At 45.0% G+C, this 19,046-nt stretch overlaps 1 protein-coding gene across 2 annotated transcripts in view; it reads right to left on the bottom strand.

Moving 5' to 3' along the window:
• Window positions 1-19,046, bottom strand: part of CD2AP (CD2 associated protein) — a 96,643-nt gene that overhangs the window by 24,018 nt on the left and 53,579 nt on the right. For both annotated transcript variants that reach the window (XM_054998650.1, XM_054998573.1), the window contains 8 exons: window positions 12,361-12,461; window positions 9,553-9,676; window positions 8,023-8,210; window positions 7,185-7,293; window positions 4,972-5,066; window positions 3,862-3,966; window positions 1,130-1,166; window positions 483-542 (listed from right to left, as the gene is read on the bottom strand). In XM_054998650.1, the coding sequence (XP_054854625.1) occupies window positions 483-542; window positions 1,130-1,166; window positions 3,862-3,966; window positions 4,972-5,066; window positions 7,185-7,293; window positions 8,023-8,210; window positions 9,553-9,676; window positions 12,361-12,461 (819 nt within the window). The remainder of the gene's footprint in view (window positions 1-482; window positions 543-1,129; window positions 1,167-3,861; window positions 3,967-4,971; window positions 5,067-7,184; window positions 7,294-8,022; window positions 8,211-9,552; window positions 9,677-12,360; window positions 12,462-19,046) is intronic.

The raw sequence follows: 19,046 nt of genomic DNA, 5'->3' as shown, positions 1-19,046 counted from the left end.
ACATGGACATCTCCTCCCTGCCAACATCTCTCCCCATGCCAAGTATTCTGTTCTGGTCATCACCTCTGGGACAATCCTCTACCCAAGACTGCTAGTTAAAGTCATGTCAATTACAGTGGAGATTCTTCCTTTCATGAAATTGCCCCCTACTCTAGGGAACGACCTCCCTGAGGAAGTCTGCCATGGAAGTGTTCGGAAGCTTGTTGTAAGCCAGTTTCATTTGCAAGGGTGACTGGGAACTGAGCTGCAGACGTTTTGTAAGGATATTTTAAATGCTGTTTACGTACTGCATTGTGTATAAATTAAATGAATCATAGGATATAAATATATTAATAAAAAAATAAACATGTAAAGCAATGCATTGTGGGATTTCTATTATTTAACTTATTCCTAACCCCATTATCCATTACGGCATTTCTTTCTCAAAAGCACAACTCTACCCATTGTTGTTCATAGCCCGTTGGAAATAAAATAGATCTAACCTTTTTCTTCATTCTTAAGAGGAAACTTCTTCTCCATACATGGAAGCTCTGGTTTTGGTCCTGAATACAAATGCAGTAATTATCTTACAAATCACACTGATTTTGTTCCCAAAGACAGCCTACCTAAATATTATTAGCTGTTATTAAATGTATCTGTGTGCAGGCACATACACATGTAAATAGAAAGAGAGAGATGCCTTCACCAGCTTTATCAGGCTGCAGAAACACAAGTAAAGAGCTTGTGAAATGTGCACAAACCAACAGCCGTAAATGAAATGCTCTTAAATAATCCAACAGTATTGCAAAGTAAAACCTTTGTATTATGATTCTATATACATTGCTTAATGCAAGACTTCATGATTATTCTCTCTGCCTTCCCTGGAGAGAGCCGTGAACCCAGGCATGTAGTCCAACACAGGGTATTTCAGTCCCTGATTTCAGTTGTTACTTAATCGTGTCTTAACTGTGCTGTAAACCTTAAATGTGGTTTTAAACAGAAAGGCAGTACATAAATCTTAAAGCAAACACAGGGAACTTTCATGTTGCCACTCCTCTTGAATTTTACACTGGAGCCTCTCCCACAACATTTCAGTAAGTTCCAAGTCTTCTTTTTCTGCCAAAGTCTGATAAACGTCTCTTTTACATACCTGGACTTTTTACAGGAGGTGGGGGTTTCTTTGGCTTCTGTAAAAAAGGGAGACGTTTTAGTAACTCATTCAAAAGTTCTGTCATTTCACCCTACAATGCAGAACGTTAGGCTGAATTAAGTAACAATGGGCTCCTGCCCTGCGCACATTCAGAACATGGGCTGCTTCTACCAGCATGAACCGCACTTCAAGTGGGCCTAAGTTCTTGGACGCATGCAAGGAAAAAGCACACCAACATAGGCCATTGCTGGTGGGATAGGAAGGAAGAGGGAAATATGCAGCATCAGCCAATTCTATTCCTTCCATTCTCTACCACAAGAGCTCGTTTTCTGTCCTTAAAGCACAGCAGGCCTAATTATGGACCATTTCTTTTCACCATCCATGAACTGGAAATATGCTACATAACAGTATTCCTTCTAAGTTATTTTCAAATGACTAGGCTGCATGCAGCAGATACTCCAAAACCCCCAAGAAACTCTAAAAAAGAGGTGGAGTAGAAGAACACATTTTGGCAGAGAACTACATATTTAGCAAATGTGAATATATCAAATTCATCCCTTTCTGCCCCAAGTTGTTTGACAACATGGGACAGATATGAGGTAGTGTGAAGGTAAAGCTAGAGTTCAGCACTGATCTTAGGAAGTTAAATATAAACTGATTTTTTGTTTTTTTTAAAAAAGCATATTGAGGTAGATCTTACAGAATTGTTTGCACCTGTCAATTCCCTGTCTACTTGCTTGCTTAACAGTGAGTCAAAGAACCAGGGCTTTTTTTTCTGGGAAAAGAGGCGGTGGAACTCAGTGGGTTGCCAGCACAGGGGGCTACTCCTGGCGGGAGGTGGTGCCCCTGGTACCACATGCACACGCGCAAAGTGCGCACACGCTCTCAGGACTGCACAATGATATCACTTTGGTTTAGCTAGAACAAGGGGGGAGTTTTTTAAAGTTTATATCACCCTTGGTGAAAATGGTACATGGCCGGTGGCCCCGCCCCCTGATTTCCAGACAGAGGGGAGTTGAGATTGCCCTTCGCGCCGCAGCGGGCAATCTAAACTCCCCTCTGCCTGGAGATCAGGGGGCGGGGCTACCGGTCATGTGATCATTTTCAAGAGGTGCCGGAACTCCATTCCACCACATTCCAGCTGGAAAAAAAAGCCCTGCAAAGAACCAGGATATTCAACTCCCTGTTTATCACTTGGGGGCCGATTCCTCAAAGAAATATTCAGAAAGGAGGCTGGTACCAGGAAACACACACTCATTTGCTCCCAAAGGAAGGTATAACCATATCTAATCTCAGATAGAAAACAAGTGATGAAAACTGGAACGCTTTAAAGAAATTATCTAAAGTGATAAAATTCTAGAACTGTAATTTCCCACGGAGATTCATCCATACCCTTCTGTTAATAATCTTCTGCCAGCGGGTAAAGACTTCTCTTGTTTCATTTTGTGTTCCCTCAATGATCCCTCCTTCCTGTCCAAAATTTTAATATTTTTGTATGAATTTAAGCTCTGGCTTTACTTGTTTTAATTATTTTGGGGTTGGTTTTAAAATGTGATTTTATTATGTGTGTGATCATAGCTTTCTCAATTCACATTTGAGGATTACGGCAGCCAGCCTTCTTATGTAGGTTTTAATTTGTTAGCTGTCTTGGTGACGCTTGTTAGGGCAGGAAGGCAGGATATAAATTTTGTAAAATGAAATTTAAAAAATCATGGAAACCTCACAGATTGTCTCCAGAACAGCCCTGTAAAATATGCTAGGCTGAGCAAGACTGGCCCAAAGGCACTCCACTAAACATCAGGCCGAGGGGGTTTCGAACCCAAGTCCTCCTCAGTCCTAGTCTATTTGCTATACCACACAGGCCCAGTGGTACTCAATTTGACCCAACAAACTTAAACAGCTTCAAAGTGGCTTAAACAGCTTCCTCCCACCCCGCCCCAGAAACTAGTAGTCTCATACTACAGCGTTAAACTGGGCGGTGGCGTGTGGGTGTGTGAAATTCATCTGCTCCTTCTAACTAATACATTTTAAATGCCAGTAGGAAGAGATGAAATTTTGATTGTAATATCCTTTGACAGATAAAGTATAATTTCAGGGCATAATGGGAAGGATTCTATGCTTGTGTTTCATTTGTGGAGAAGATTTCATCTGGAGCAAGCTGCTTTGCTCGTCTGAAAATGGTTCTATTGCTAGGGGAACAGATTCACATGCTGAGATCCTAAGGGGGAAAAAAGTCTTGAACAAATTCACCTGACAGCATCTAAGTATGCCATCTACCTAATTGTCATTATCATGGGAGCCAAAGGGCTGTGCTTTCCCTTAGGAGATCAAGGAGTGTACTTGGGTTTATCTCCTTTACCTTCCCAGCCATTACTTTGAGAGACAGCGACTTCCAAAGACATCCAGTTAACATCACAACTGGGCCAGGTTTTGAACTCCAGACTCCTTGGCAAAGTCCACGGCCACACCGGCTCTGTACTAATTCACACAGGGACCGTCAGTGTCATCAAATTCAGAAGCAAAATTCTAAGACCCAGTATTTTGAATTATTTCAGGTTTTTCTATCAGGCTGGCATTAAGTGACTTGTTAAAGACGAACGGCAAGCCTTGTGGGTAAGAGCTAGGACTATATCGGCTTCATCTGGCCGTAAATGTCATTGATTGTCTTGCTTTTGTATCTCTGTCTTGGGGCGAATTTCTAAAGTTTCTTTAGGCAACAAGCAAGAACTTACAGGGAAGTCTTTATCTGATTCATACAGCTGAACAGCAAAGTTGTCCGGAAAAACACCTTCTTTACCATTAAGCTCTCCTTTCCACCATCCTGGTTCTCCAGTATCCTAGAACAAACAGTGGTCGGTTCACTTCAAGGGTTGCTGATTTCTTTTTCCATTTCGGTTAACAGGCATAGACCATTTTTTAAAAACGTGCTAAACCTACAGAACGGTTATTTTAGAAACATTAAATATTCATTCTTCCAGATAACTGATGTGATGTGTCAGAGATAAAAACCCAAAGCAAGTCTACACTGAATATTTAGGCTACCCCTTTTGCCTATGAAACAACCAGGAGACGACTGAGAGGTGATATCATCATGATAAACATCTTCAAGTACTTGAAGGGCTGCCATATAGAGGATGGTGCGGAGTTGTTTTCCACTGTCCCAGAACCTTGGACCAGAACCAACGGCTTGAAATTAAATCAAAAGAGCTTTCAGCTAAACATTAGGAAGAATTTCCTGACAGTTAGAGCAGTCCCTCAGTGGAACAGGCTTCCTCAGGAGGTGGTGGGCTCTCCTTCTCTGGAGGTTTCTAAGCAGAGGATAGTTGGCCCTCTGACAGCAATGCTGATTCTGTGAGCCTGGGCAGATCGTGAGGGGGAGGGCAGGAGGGGTGGCATCAGTGCTTGGTTTTTGCGGCCCTCCTTACATGCCTAGGGTGGTGCTGATCGCCACCTTGGGGTCGGGCGGTAGTTTTCCACAGGCTAGTTTGGCTAGGGATCCTGGAGATGTTTTGCCATCTTCTGGGCATGGAGCAGGGGTCACTGGGGCTCTTTGTGAATTTCCTGCATTGTGCAGGGGGTTGGACTAGATGACTCTAGAGTTCCCTTCCAACCCTATGATTCTATGAACCATAATGCTCCTAAACATGTTTGAAGAAGGAAGCTCTGACTCTCGAAATCTTCACTCGAAATCTTCACTCTGAAGATCTTGTTGGTCTCTTAAGGTGCCACTGGGAGAAAATAACCCTAATGCTCCTAACCCTTAATGGCCATTGTACTGGACACCATCCAAAGACTACTGTTATTATATGCTTCACCTGCTCCCTTTCTTTTCAATCTCTTACCTTACTTATTATTTGGATAACATCACCTTCTTTAAAACTAAGCTCATCCTCGTTGGCACCATCATAGGCAAACAAGGTCTTGCAATATTCTTTAACTGAAAAGAAGCAATGCAAAAATAAAGCTAGCTTCAGGTATTCCCAACGTTGCTAACACTGCTTCAAAGTCAACAACACATATAAAATCAGGAAGACGATTGTACAGCACTTGACCAACTGCTACAACCGTTTAACAAGCAGTTGGCACCAGGGCATTGGAGGCTTATGCTCAGAAGGGGCATGGTCCTCTGTTTAAATAAGCTGAGTTGGTAGGAGAAGAGCAAGGAATCGCAAAAAGCGGTGTAGGTACAAAAGGGAGTTTGCTGCAGCGCAGGCAGAGCAGCAGCTAATGGCAAGCCGATGGTCATTCAAAAGCTTCAGAGGAAATCTGGGTGCCAAGGGAAGGAGAAAAGGACTAGGCACAGCTGACAGGGAAGTGAAAATCAGCAGCAGACCCAGGCAGACGTATCCATACGGAGTGCATTTATAATACTAACTGATCAGAAAAGCAAAATATAATTTTTTAGCTGCTGTACACAAACTTGGTGACACTTGTAAGCTTTCCCTTTCATCCACTGCTGAACTGTGATGTCACAGTATGTTCACAAACATTCTGGTAGCTGAGAGAAAAGGTCTCAGCACCGCAGAATCTAAGAGGAAATGAAAAGTAACTTTGGCTGGAAAAAAAATTCCCTACCTGGGCCCTAGGAAGAGAAGAACCTGCGTGCTGCTCGAAGGAAGCAAAAACAGATGCCAGAGTGCTTGGCAGACAGAAGTGGTGAGGCTGGGAGAGGAATGAGAAGGTAAGGGAACTATGGGTTTGGGTCCCAAGCAGAAGCAAGGCTGAAAGAAGGGGAACAAACACAGCAGAATGAGCTGGTGTCGCATAACGGAGGAAAGAATGAGCTGTGACCTAGATGGGGCCCAGGTCAAACCTCACCAGCCACAAATGCACAAGGTGTCTTTCCACAAACCACTCTCTTCCAGAGACAGAGGGCAGTAAAAACACAGGCCCACACCCAAAAGAACCGCCAAAAGCAGCTCACTTTTTTATTGCATCTTTCATGCTATGCTCATGCCAACTTTGTTAGGTCAGGTTGAGAACGCCCGACTGGCCCAGGGCAAACTTTGAGAGCTTCCAGGCTGGGGTGAGGGATCTGAGCCAGGCCTTCCCAGTCCTGGTCGAGCAATCTAATTTCTAAGCTATAGTGACTCATAGAATTACTGAGATAATGTGAAGAGCAAGAATCCAGTAGCACCTGTAAGACTAACAATTTGTGGTAGATTGTTGAAGGCTTTCACGGCCGGAGAACGATGGTTGTTGTGGATTTTCCGGGCTGTATTGCCGTGGTCTTGGCATTGTAGTTCCTGATGTTTCGCCAGCAGCTGTGACTGGCATCTTCAGAGGTGTAGCACCAAAAGACAGAGATCTCTCAGTGTCAAACACAGTCTCACTGTGACACTGAGAGATCTCTGTCTTTTGGTGCTACACCTCTGAAGATGCCAGTCACAGCTGCTGGCGAAACGTCAGGAACTACAATGCCAAGACCGCGGCAATACAGCCCGGAAAATCCACAACAATCATCAATTTGTGGTAGGGTATGAGCTTTCATGAGTCACAGCTCACTTCATCGGATAGTAAAAGTGAGCTGCGAATCATGAAAGCTCATATCCTTCCACAAACTTTGTTATAGGAGCTACTGGACTCTTGCTCTTTTCTACTGCTACAGACAGACTAACATGGCTACACATCCTGAGATAATGTAAATCACCCTGAATACTGAAAAAAGTATATAAAGGCTAAGTACTGTTATTATCTGTAGGGTTCTGTAGGCAGATCGAGAGGTACATGGCTAAGGAAAAGTGACCCCTAGAAGCATACAAGGATTGCAGAGGGCGGGTGGGAGAAAACCTCACACAGAGCCCGGGGCACAAAGGATAGGCACTGTTGGTACACAGGCCGCGTAAGGGACACAGAGCTTCTTTCTTCGTCCCCCAAAGCAGGAATAAACCAACCTACAACGAGCAGCTTCTGTGGAAGTATTTGAGAAAAAGGAAAAAGCTCAAGCTAACCATTTTCCAAACAGTTGATGCACAGCCTTAAAGTCAAACCGCGTTAAAGGTCTTTTATAGCTTTGTATAGCAGATAACAGAGTCAAAATGAAAAACGACGATACCTTTTTGTTTGGTTTCTGTTTCTGCCTTTGCTACCTCTGTTGCAGTTTCTGATTTTGTTGCGCTAGGAAACTGGGTAAGCTTTGGTCCAGGCGGATGGTTAGGTGATGGCTGCATGGATTACAGAGAGAAAAAGGAAAAGAAGAATCAGCTGCCAAGTGCTGCGGGCTTCTCCTTTCTTGCATGCTGAGTTGCTCTTGCTGTCGTCTGCCTACCTAAACTACCGTTCTTTCTTTTTTAAAATAAAGCCAATTGCCAAACTTCCAAAGTGCCACAATCAGTATTCCGATTTCAGAGAGACAAAGCTCTGCTTTCATTCGATAGAATAAAAAAAAAAAAAGGGAAACCTTCACTCAGGAACTGGGCCCGACAGAACAAGGAGAAGCTCATACTGGCAACTGCAAGATTTCCCCAGCTGGGAAACAACACAAAAGTCTCTCACCAATGAGGCTATCACTGTGCTAAAGCAGCATCTTTGGAGATGAACACATGGGTTTACAAGTTCCGTCATCACTGCCTTCTGCAGCTGGCTACTTGGGCAAATTTCTGTGGCTGTCACTTTAAGAGTCCATCTCTCCAAGCTGAGAGCAGGAATCTTGACTAGTGTCTACTACTGTTTTCTGTCATGAGATGCTGCTGCGATGCATTGCCTTACATTTGGAGAAATTCGGAGCAGAATCACCCACGGAGAGAAGGCCACGTCAGCACAGAGAGGAAAGCACGGCGAGATACTGGTTTTTCTATGTTACACTCTAGAGTTCATAGGGCTTTGGCAAATACGACATTGCCACGAATATGGCAACGGATTCCGTGGAATTTTACGTGTGACAGCTGCAATACCTTATCTGGCTTCTTCTCTTCTGAATCATTACTGGACAGTCTGGTCCGGAGCTTCACCGAACCTTCTTTGAAAATATCTCCAAATCCAACTCCTCGGATTTTCTTTGGCTGTGCTATTTGTGCATTTCCAGGCTCGTGCCCATTTCCCGGTGAAGCAACAGGCGAGGCCGGGCCAGTAAAAACAGCCTCTGGAAAGTTGTTAAGGACAAAAAATACAGAATTAATACCTCTGTGGCAGCTTGCTTCGTAAGCCCTTGCCGACTATAGCTCAGTTCCGACATCGCCGCCTGCTTGGGGCTCAAGCTCCTGCTTCCCTTCACACATGCCACTTCCCTCCCCCACTTCCTGATCTGTAGCAGGAATAATTTGCTGGGATGTTCAAATTGGGCGAACTACAGGTATTGCAAACCGCAGCTGAAAAACCACTTTAAATCATGACTTACAATTCTGGTTTAGAGAAAAAATGCAGTTGGCCACAACCACAGCCTGAACGTCATGGACACAACTATATGCAATGCAAACCAAGAAACGCGGGCAGGAGTTGTAGCATGTGAAGGAAAAGAGGAAGCACACGAGCCCACATTATGTACATGGGGCAAATCGTAGCACATTCTTGCTGACAAGGAAGTTTTTGAGCGCAAGTGCTCTATCTATAGCACTAGTAGCTTATCATGTTTGAGCAGGCACGATATCAGTTGTTTGCTTTTCAATTAGATATGTACTCCTGCCTTGAGAACCTCATAAGAGTTTGCTCCCGTCTTCTGACGCACCTCAGACAGGATACGATTCAACTATGCAGGTAAAACGTGTTGCAATCCCATAATAACCTTCACAAACCATTAGCAAAATTCTGTTATGTTCAAAAAGGAATTTCAAAGTCATGAAACTACACGCATACGCTCATTTTTGTGAAATGCGAGTATGGTAAAAGCCCCCCTCTGCATTCAGAATATCACCTTGCTCAACAACTGGAAGAGTCCAATATGATTCTGGCTTGTTCATCAAAAGTTAAATTACATCCTCCTAACCTTCTGGCAGTATTAAGCAAGTCACGGCAAGTGATTAGTTCAGAATCCTTCAAATATTTACATACCTGCTTGGCTCTTAGCAAACAAGTTATTTCAATGAACCCTAACTGAACCCTAACATATATGCTTACGCTACGCTTCAAGAGGGGACTGGACAAATATATGGAGCAGAGGTCCATCAGTGGCTATTAGCCACAGGAGATAGATGGTATTCTCTTTGTGGGGAGGTGGTGCTCTGTTGTCTTGGTGCTGGAAGGAAGGCAGTGGGAGGGCTTCTGGTGTCCTGGCCTCACTGACAGTCCTTTAGATGGCACTGGATTTCTAGCCACTGTGTGTGACAGAATGTTGGACTGGATGGGCCACTGGCCTGATCCAACATGGCTTTGCTTATGTTCTTATGTTCTTACGCACCGTCATATTTATTGCTGCTTGCTGGCTAGTCTTTAAATGCACTCCCTCCACTATTCTGCCCACAGGATGATCACTTATGATCACACAATACCAGCATCATCCAGGCAGGCTTCTTGGGAGTCTCCGTCATCTGTGACTTCCAGCTCTTTCACAAAGTTTGAAGGAAACAGGCCTGCTTTTCCGTTCAGCGTTCCGCTCCACCAGCCTTCTTCCACCTATGGTGAGAGGAGGATCTTGATTATCACACCGAAAACAGATGTCATGAGCTGTCTACAAACAGAAATTCAGAGGGATGCTAATCACAAGCGTACGACAGGAGCAGCAGGAATCGAAAAAGCCCCTCGCTATTTCTCAGCAACCGGGAGCATCTGCCCTGGGCAGGCTTATACGTGATCATGCCGGGTCAAGTCTGCAGAGAACAGCGAGATTATGGCAATGCGAGCAGCGCCTTCCATTCGTGCCAACCTCCGGCAATTTTTTCAACGCTAACTACATTACACTGCACAAAATGACAGCAGGGGGCACTAGGATACGGTTCCAACCCACAATTCATCCTTTATACCTCCCATCTTGCCTGGCTTGTTCTTACACACACACACAGGCAGGCCTTAGGAAAATGAGCTTTTCCTTAGAGAACAGCTCTAGATCTCTCTCCAGGTAGCTTTTTCTCAGCAATAATAGATTACGCAAAATAGTCTTTGAACGCAGAAGTAACACCTGCACTGAGCCCTGGCACCAACTTTGCCCCTGCCCTTATTCTGGTAACACTGACCATAGCTACCCCCAAGTCATTCTTCCACTACTAATCATGTTCTGCCATAACCAAACAGCAACGGCATTCCATAGTTTCAGCCAGTCAAACGTGCCTTAAGGATATATAGAGTGACGTAGCAGTGGACATTAAATAAGGGGGCGATGCAATAACAAGCTGAGGAGCATTTCAGTCATGTGGACCTTACTTCAAGACCTGGGTAGCCCAGGTGAGCCTGATCTCATCAGATCTCAGAAGCTAAGAAAGGTCGGCCTTGGTTAGTAATTGGATGGGAGACCTCCAAGAAAGACCAGGGTTGCAGAGGCAAGCAATGGCAAACCACCTCTGTTAGTCTCTTGCCATGAAAAGCCCACCAGGGGTTGCTATAAGTAAGCTGTGACTTGAGGGCACTCCAGACCTTAGTGGCCACTCTCCAACTGAATTTCGCAACCCAAATGTACAACGAAACTGCAGAACTGGAATTTGTTTACCAATCTGATCATTTCTCAGGGCTAAAACAGACTGCATATGGCTGCATACCTACCAGGTACACCTGACAATTCACCAGTGTGTTTTTAGCCCAATTACCTTCAGTTTTCTCTTGGTTAACATTTTACCTCTCCCAACTACTCATGCAGACAGAAATACAGCCCCATCACTTTCTTAGGCAATTCCACTCATCTGATAAAACAAGCTACAGATTATGAGCCAGTTTGGTGTAGTGGTTAGGAGTGCGGGACTCTTAATCTGGAGAGCCAGGTTTGATTCCCCACTCCTGCACTTGAAGCCAGCTGGGTGACCATGGGCGAGTCACAGGTCTCTGGAGCTCTCTCAGCCCCACCCACCTCACAGGGTGTTTGTTGTGGGGATAATAATGACATACTTTGTAAACCGCTCTGAGTGGGCATTAAGTTGTCCTGAAGGGTGGTATATAAATCGAATATTATTATTATGAGAGCCCACGATCCAGAAAACCAGTCGGCCTAAGACAGTCCAGCCATTTCTCGCCTTTTAACACAGCTTCCTCATTGTTTTGCATCATCTGTACAAATGTTCCAGTTCAAACTACACCTCCTGGCGCTGCCTCTTTATTAGAACACTTTGGATCTCTTCCACAGTGCATATCATCTTTCAGAACATTCCATTAAGCAAATCTTACAAAAGTTTTTATCTCCCTAAAACTGTAGCCACAAGAGGGAGTCTGTCATCTCAGACAACGTATCCCATTCACAGCGAAAGTTGCACAAAAACAAGCACAGACAGTGAATGCCACAAAACAACAAGAGTTATTATGGGCCTGCAGCTCTTTGTAAAATAAAAATTAATGGCACTGTCACCGTTTATAATTAGCAGGTTTGGTTTACAAACTTTGGCAGGAACAAGAGCCTGCTTTCAATCTCAGACATTCTCAGGCTGTTTCATCACCCAAACTAGAGACGAACTCCCTGCCCTGCCCACTTTCTGGTCGTCTGGAGATGGTAGCAGGGAAGCACTCCCTGCACCTGTCAGCAGGGCAGGGAGCAGGAGAACAATGTCAGCTGCTTTAGAGCCTCACTGGGGAGAAGGGAAGGGTATAAGCAGGGCTTTTTTCCTGGGAAAAGAGGTGGCGGAACTCAGTGGGTTGCCCTCGGAGAAAGTGGTCACATGGCTGGTGGCCCCGCCCCCTGATCTCCAGACAGAGGGGAGTTGAGATGGCCCTCCGCACCGCTGGAGCGGCGCGGAGGGCCATCTCAACTCCCCTCTGCCTGGAGATCAGGGGGCGGGGCCACCAGCCATGTGACCATTTTCAAGAGGTTCCGGAACTCCACGGAGGGCAATCTGAACTCCCCTCTGTCTGGAGATCAGGGGGCGGGGCCACCAGCCATGTGACCATTTTCAAGAGGTTCCGGAACTCTGTTCCACTGCATTCCTGCTGAAAAAAAGCCCTGGTTGTGATCATTTCTCTTTTAATTCTTCTGCAGATGCCAAGCACGTATCCTAAAAGTGTAGTTTTACAACTTCTTTTTGAATGCTAAATCAAAAAAACATAGTATCACCCAATTTAGTCATTTAAGACACCAGAAAACTGTTTTATCCCGCTCCCTTCTATTTTTTTTTCTGTGAGAAAGATTTTTATTTTAGACATGCCCACACGTAAAAATGGCTTACCTCTTCATTAATATCTATAACATCTCCTAGTTTCAGCTCCAACTCATCTTCGTTCTGAGGAGCGTATTCAAAAAGAACTTTGCACTGCCTCTTTTTCGATTCTGTTAGAAGCGAGAAACACTTCAGTACAAAGTAACCAAAACAAAAGCGACTGCTATGAATCAGCAGATGAAAAAACCACTTTCTATCAGAGACACTCATGACATCCTGTTAGGGCAGATTTTGCAATTAAATCTTGGTCCTTCCCTCACTCTGGCTGCTCTTCAGATCAAGACCCAATCTATAAATACCGCTAAAGAGCCTAAAAGGGGCTTGCACCTTGCAGAGTTTTTAATTTCTTCCCCTGTCTTCAAAATCCCGTAAGTGTGCACATCAGCAACCCAGAGATCTAGGGATTTTAGAAAAAAGAACATCACTTGTTACAAAACAGATGCTTTGCTAATGAGTTTGGGACCACAGACTTCACCACTATGTTACCTTATGTACTATCTGTTGTTTTAAATATATATTCCTATGAGCTACATGTGCTTCATATTGTCTAATGTTCTGTTTCGGCATTTTTTCAACTCTGTATTGGATTCTTGCTAATGCTATGTCTTCATAAACCTGTATTTACCCGCTATGGCATCGTTTATGGAAATCTCCTTGATATTGACTGAACAAATCTCACACTGTGTAAGCCGCCTTCAGTCTCAGTGAGAAAGGTAGAATATAAACGATATAAATAAATAAAATAAATTTTATCCCTGTGTGTCATTTTGCTTTTTTTAAAAATGTGTTGTTCGGTACACTACAGTATACTTTTGAAGGGATTCCCCTCCCCCTTCTGTGCACTTCTGCAAGACAATTGCAGCAAGTGTTGTGTTGAGAGAGTTGGACAAGAACCGGGGAGACCTGAGTTCCAATCTCTGCAGGCCACAAAATTTTCCTCTCTCAACCTAACCTGCCTCACAGGGTTATTGGGAAGATTAAATGAAGGAAAGGAGAACCATGTAAGCTACAGTGAGCTCCTTGAAGGAAGGGCGGGATAAAAATGAACTAAATAAAATCAAATAATTAGTGGTCTATAGAAACAAACAAGCTAGTCTGTACACTGAAAATCTTATGTTTGGCAAATGAAGGTTTGATTCCTGAGAAGATTCTATTATTTTGCTGTGGATTTAATGTTGCCACACATGGACACCTTTCCCAGAATCCCAGGTTCTCAATGCTGCAAAAACGAACGAGCACCAATGGAGCTCAAACATCCCCCCCTCCTTTGTTTGTGATATCAACACACACCAGGGATATAGAGAAGAATATTATAGAGAATATAGAGAGAGGGATATAGAGAAGAATATTACAGAGAATATAGAGAGAGGGATATAGAGAAGAATATTCTATTTTTAATCACTGGGACTTGCTCCTTGACACATCACGGCCATCTATCTGGAAGGAGCAGGAAAGGGAGCTGCTAGAGCGGCGAGTTTTTTTCTGTTGCCTTCCTTAACTGCTTGGGGAATTTGCTGAGGTTACTGTGTGGGAGGACCGTTGTTTGGGGCTGTGTGAGTGTGTGGAGCCTGCTGTAAAGTGGTGCCAGTTGGAGTAAGTGTTTCCGTTTGTCTTTTTTTGCCTGAGCTGGAACTGATTGCAGAGGGGGATTGTTCCTGGGAGAGAGCAGGAAGGGGAGCTGTTGCAGCTGCTGCCGAGCTGGTGAGTTTTGCCTTTTCTTAACTGCTGGGGAGAATTGGCTGAGTTGCTACGTGTGGAAGGAGGAAGTCTGAGGAGTGAGGAATCAAGGGGAAAAGGCCGAGTCTCCTAGTGCTCCCAATAAAAAGACTTTCCACAAGGAGACCACATAAATACGTAGGGTATTAAAAGGGGAATATAAAATAATAGTAAGATTTTTTTTGAAAAAAGAGAAATTATGAAGGTAGTATGCCAGCAAGGGGTTGGGGGCTATCCAGTGTTTTGCACTGAGTGTCACATGTATGACTATCTGCCCACTGGGCAGAAGTCTTGGGTGTGTGCTCGGTGCAAGGAGTTCCCGTTTCTCAGGGAGCGAGTTCGCCCCCTTGAGTCCGAGGTGGCTGACCTGGAGAAGGAGACAGATTAGTCAGACACATGGAGAAGACTCTCGGGGACTTGTTAGATGTGTCCCACTCTGAGAATGGCTGCCTCACCACTGCCAGGGAGCATGAGGGTCAAGAGGAGACAGGGCACCATGCTAAGGATAAGGGGAATATGCCCTCAGGAGGGACTTCTTCAGTTGGTGAACGAGTATCCTTTCGCACCAAGAAACCATCCCTAGGCAGGGAGGGAGGGGAGCTCTTGGTAGTTGGTGATTCGATCCTTAGGCGGGTAGACAGCTGGGTGGCAAACCCGTGTACTGACTGTATGGTGACTTACCTGCCTGGTGCGAAGGTAGCGGACATCACACGGGTTCTAGATAGGTTGGCAGACAGTGCTGGGGAGGAGCCGGTGGTCATGGTACATGTTGGTACCAACAATGTGGGGAAATGCGAGTGTGAAGGAAAAATTGAGGCTGCTAGGCAGGAAACTCAAGGCCAGGACCTCCAAGGTAGCCTTCTCAGAAGCGCTACCTGTTCCACGCGCAGGGCCAGAGAGACAGGCTCGGATTAGGAGTCTCAATGCGTGGATGAGACAATGGTGTGGGGAGGAAGGGTTCAAGTTTGTGAGGCACTGGGATGCTTTTTGGAACAAGCGGGAGCTGTTCAAAAGAGATGGTCTCCACTTGTCCTGAGAAGGAACCAGGCTGCTGGCGCTTAAAATTAAAAAGGTGGCAGAACAGTTTTTAAACTGAATCTTGGGGGAAGGCCGACAGGAGACGAAATGTCTTTGGTTCAGGATGGTTCATCTCAAAGAGATGAAGGGTTAGCTGTTACTTTTCTACAGGGAAATGGATTAGAGTTGTCCACTGAGACAGTGACAAACAATATGGACTGCCTGACAAGGTCTCAGGGCAGCAGGAGGAAGGTTGCAGGCTGAATGTGCCTGGGAAATTATAGATGTTTATATACGAATGCTAGAAGTGTCCGAGGTAAAATCGGCGAGTTGGAATGCTTAGTGTGGGGGGGAAACATAGACATCGTGAGCATTACAGAAACTTGGTGGGATGAGGAAAACCAGTGGGATACGGCAATTCCTGGATATAAATTATATCGTAAGGCTAGGAAGGGAAGGGTTGGAGGTGGGGTGGCTCTGTATGTCAGAGAGGCTTTACAGTCCAGTAAGACTGAGAAGGTAAGAGAATTAGATTCGCTTCTGGAAATGCTATGGGTTAAAATATTGGGCCCAAAAGGAAACTTAACTCTAGGAGTCTGTTATCGCCCGCCTGATCAAAAGATAGAGGATGATCATAATATGATGAAAGAAATAAGGGTAGCAGCTAGACGAAATAACTGTAGTAATAGGTAATTTCAGTTACCCACACATTGATTGGGTCAATGTATGTTCATGTCAAGAGAAAGAAACTGATTTTCTAGACACTCTCAATGACTGTGCTATGGAGCGGATGGTTGCAGAACTTATCAGGGGAGAGGCGATCCTGGACTTGGTCCTAAGTAATGCCCAAGATCTGCTGAGAGATGTAAAAGTGGTTGTACCGCTTGGGAACAGTGACCATAATGTTACTGAGTTCAGCATTTGCATAAATAGGGAGTTGCCCAAAAAGACCAACACAATCACTTTTTAATAGGCGTAACTTCTCTGAGACAAGGGAGCATGTGAAGAAGAAACTGAAAGGAAGGTCGAAAGGGTCAAAACCCTTGGGGAAGCTTGGAGTCTATTTAAAACCACAATCTTAGAAGCTCAGATAAAATATATACCACAGGTTAGGAAAGGCACAAATAGGCATAACAAAAGGCCTGCATGTTTAATAAACAAAGTAAAGGAAGCTATAAAAGGTAAGAAGGTTTCCTTTAAAAGGTGGAAAGCTAGTCGGAGTGAGGTATATAAAAGGGAACACAGGCTGTGGCAAAGAAAATGCAAGTCTGTGATCAGGCAGGCAAAAAGGGACGATAAGGAATACATTGCAAAAAACAAAGACCAACAATAAACATTTCTTCAAATATATTAGAAGCAGGAAACCAGCCAGGGAGGCAGTGGGGCCCCTGGATGATCAAAGGGTAAAAGGATTACTGAAGGATAGGGAAATGGCCGAGAAGCTAAATGCATTTTTGTCTCTGTCTTCACTGTAGAAGATGAGAGGTGCTTGCCCACTTCAGAATTGCTGATTTCAGAAGGAGTATTGAAAGACCTGAGTCAGACTGAGGTGACAAGAGAGGAGGTCCTACGACTCATAAACAATTTAAAAACTAACAAATCACCAGGCCCGGATGACATACATCCAAGAGTTCTGAAAGAACTCAAATATGAACTTGTAGATCTTCTGACAAAGATATGTAACCTTTCATTAACATCTGCCTCCATTCCTGAGGACTGGAAGGTAGCTAATGTCACCCCCATCTTCAAAAATGGTTCCAGAGGAGATCCGGGAAATTACAGGCCAGTCAGTCTAACATCAATACCGGGTAAGTTGGTGGAAACTGTTATTAAAGAAAGAATTAGTAGGCACATTGATGAACAAAAGCTATTGAGGAAGACTCAGCATGGGTTCTGTAAGGGAAGATCTTGTCTCATGAACCTATTAGGGGTGTGCACTTCAAGTTCCTGGTTCAGGGGAAAAAACCAAACTGGGCCCGGTTCGTAAAGATTCGGTATGATGGCCCTGATTTGAAAATACTGAATCAAAGCTTCCCGAAGCAATTTGGATTGCTTCGGAAAGCTTCGGGGCCTTTTTAAAGGGTGCCCACCCTCCAACCACCACCCCACTTACCTGGGGCATCCTTCTGGTGGTGGAAGCCTCTGCGGCAGCCAGCAGGGCAGCCTTCCCTGCCGCCCTGCCAGCTTCTGCAGAGGCCAAAGCGGTGGCGCAGGTGGCACAGGCATTCGCTGCGGTGTGCCGGCTGCCACAGATGCAGAAGCAGCAGTGCAGGCAGCGCCGGTGCCGGTGTTCGATGCCGCCCTGCCAGCTGCCAAAGCGGCGGTGCAGGCACCGGCTGCAGCTTTCCCCGCCGCCCTGCTGGCCGCGGTGGTGGCAGCAGAAGGCCTACTCTGGCCTTCAGAAGGTAAGTGGGGTTGGGGTAAGGGAGGCTCAGGGGGAGGTGGGAACCTCACTTCGGTATGCTCCGAATCATTTAGAAGCACACTGAAGCAATTTCTGACAACCCGAACCCAAAGCAGCTTGCCGCTTCGGGTTTTGGCTTATTCCGGATCGTTTTCCCACTTTGGGTAAATCCGAAGCAGGAAACCCAAGTATTTCCCCGTTGCACACCCCTAGAACCTATTAGAGTTCTTTGAGGGAGTGAACAAACATGTGGACAAGGGGGAACCAATAGATGTTGTCTACCTGGACTTCCAGAAAGCTTTTGATAAAGTTCCTCATCAAAGGCTGCTATGTAAGCTCAATAGTTATGGGGTAAAAGGACAAGTCCTCTCATGGATCAAAAATTGGCTAATGAATAGGAAGCAGAGAGTGAGTATAAATGGACAATATTCACAGTGGAGAATGGTAAGCAGTGGGGTACCGCAGTGCTCAGTATTGGGTCTGGTGCTTTTTAACTTGTTCATTAATGAGTTGGAGTTGGGAGTAAGCTGTGAAGTGGCTAAGTTTGCTGATGACACTAAATTGTTCAGGGTGGTGAGAACCAGGGAGGATTGTGAGGCACTCCTAAGGGATCTGTCGAGGCTGGGCAAGCGGGCATCAATGTGGCAAATGAGGTTCAACTTGGCCAAGTGCAAAGTAATGCACACTGAGGCCAAAAATTCCAAATATAAATACACAATGATGGGGTCCAAACTGGCAGAGACTGACCAAGAGAGAGATCTTGGAGTCGTGGTGGATAACTCCCTGAAAATGTCAATACAGTGTGTGACGGCAATAAAAAAGGCCAACGCTAATGCCCCTGTATAAATCAATGGTACGGCCTCATTTGGAATACTGTGTACAATTTTGGGCACCACACCTCAAAAAAGATATTATAGCACTGGAAAAAGTGCAGAAAAGGGCAACTAGAATGATTAAAGGGATGGAACACTTCCCCTACGAAGAAAGGTTAAAGCACTTGGGGCTCTTTAGCTTGGAGAAATGACGACTGAGGGGTGACATGACAGAGGTTTACAAGATTATGCATGGGATAGAGAAGGTTGATAAAGAAGTATTTTTCTCCCTTTCTCACAATACAACAACTCGTGGGCACTCAATGAAATTGCCAAGCAGTTGGGTTAGAACGGATAAAAGGAAGTACTTCTTCACCCAAAGGGTGATTAACACATGGAATTCACTGCCTCAGGAGGTGGTGACAGCTTCAAGCATAGACAGCTTCAAGAGGGGTTTGGATAAACATATGGAGCAGAGGTCCATCAGTGACTATTAGCCACAAGGTATAGATGGAACTCTCTGTCTAGGGCAGTGATGCTCTGTATTCTTGGTGTTTGCGCGAGCAATCAGTGGGAGGGCTTCTAGTGTCCCTTCCCCACTGGAAGACCTCCTGAGGACACCTGGTTTTTGGCCACTGTGTGAGAGTGTTGGACTGGATGGGCCATTGGCCTGATCCAACATGGCTTCTCTTATGTTCTTATGAAATTCCACAAAATTTGATGCAACATCATCAGAACACAATCCC

The sequence above is a fragment of the Eublepharis macularius genome, chromosome 1 (genome assembly GCF_028583425.1).
Source record: "Eublepharis macularius isolate TG4126 chromosome 1, MPM_Emac_v1.0, whole genome shotgun sequence".
In the NCBI taxonomy this organism is placed as follows: domain Eukaryota; kingdom Metazoa; phylum Chordata; class Lepidosauria; order Squamata; family Eublepharidae; genus Eublepharis; species Eublepharis macularius.
Note: the sequence above shows the minus strand (reverse complement) of the source record. Positions and strands in the feature narration are given on the sequence as shown.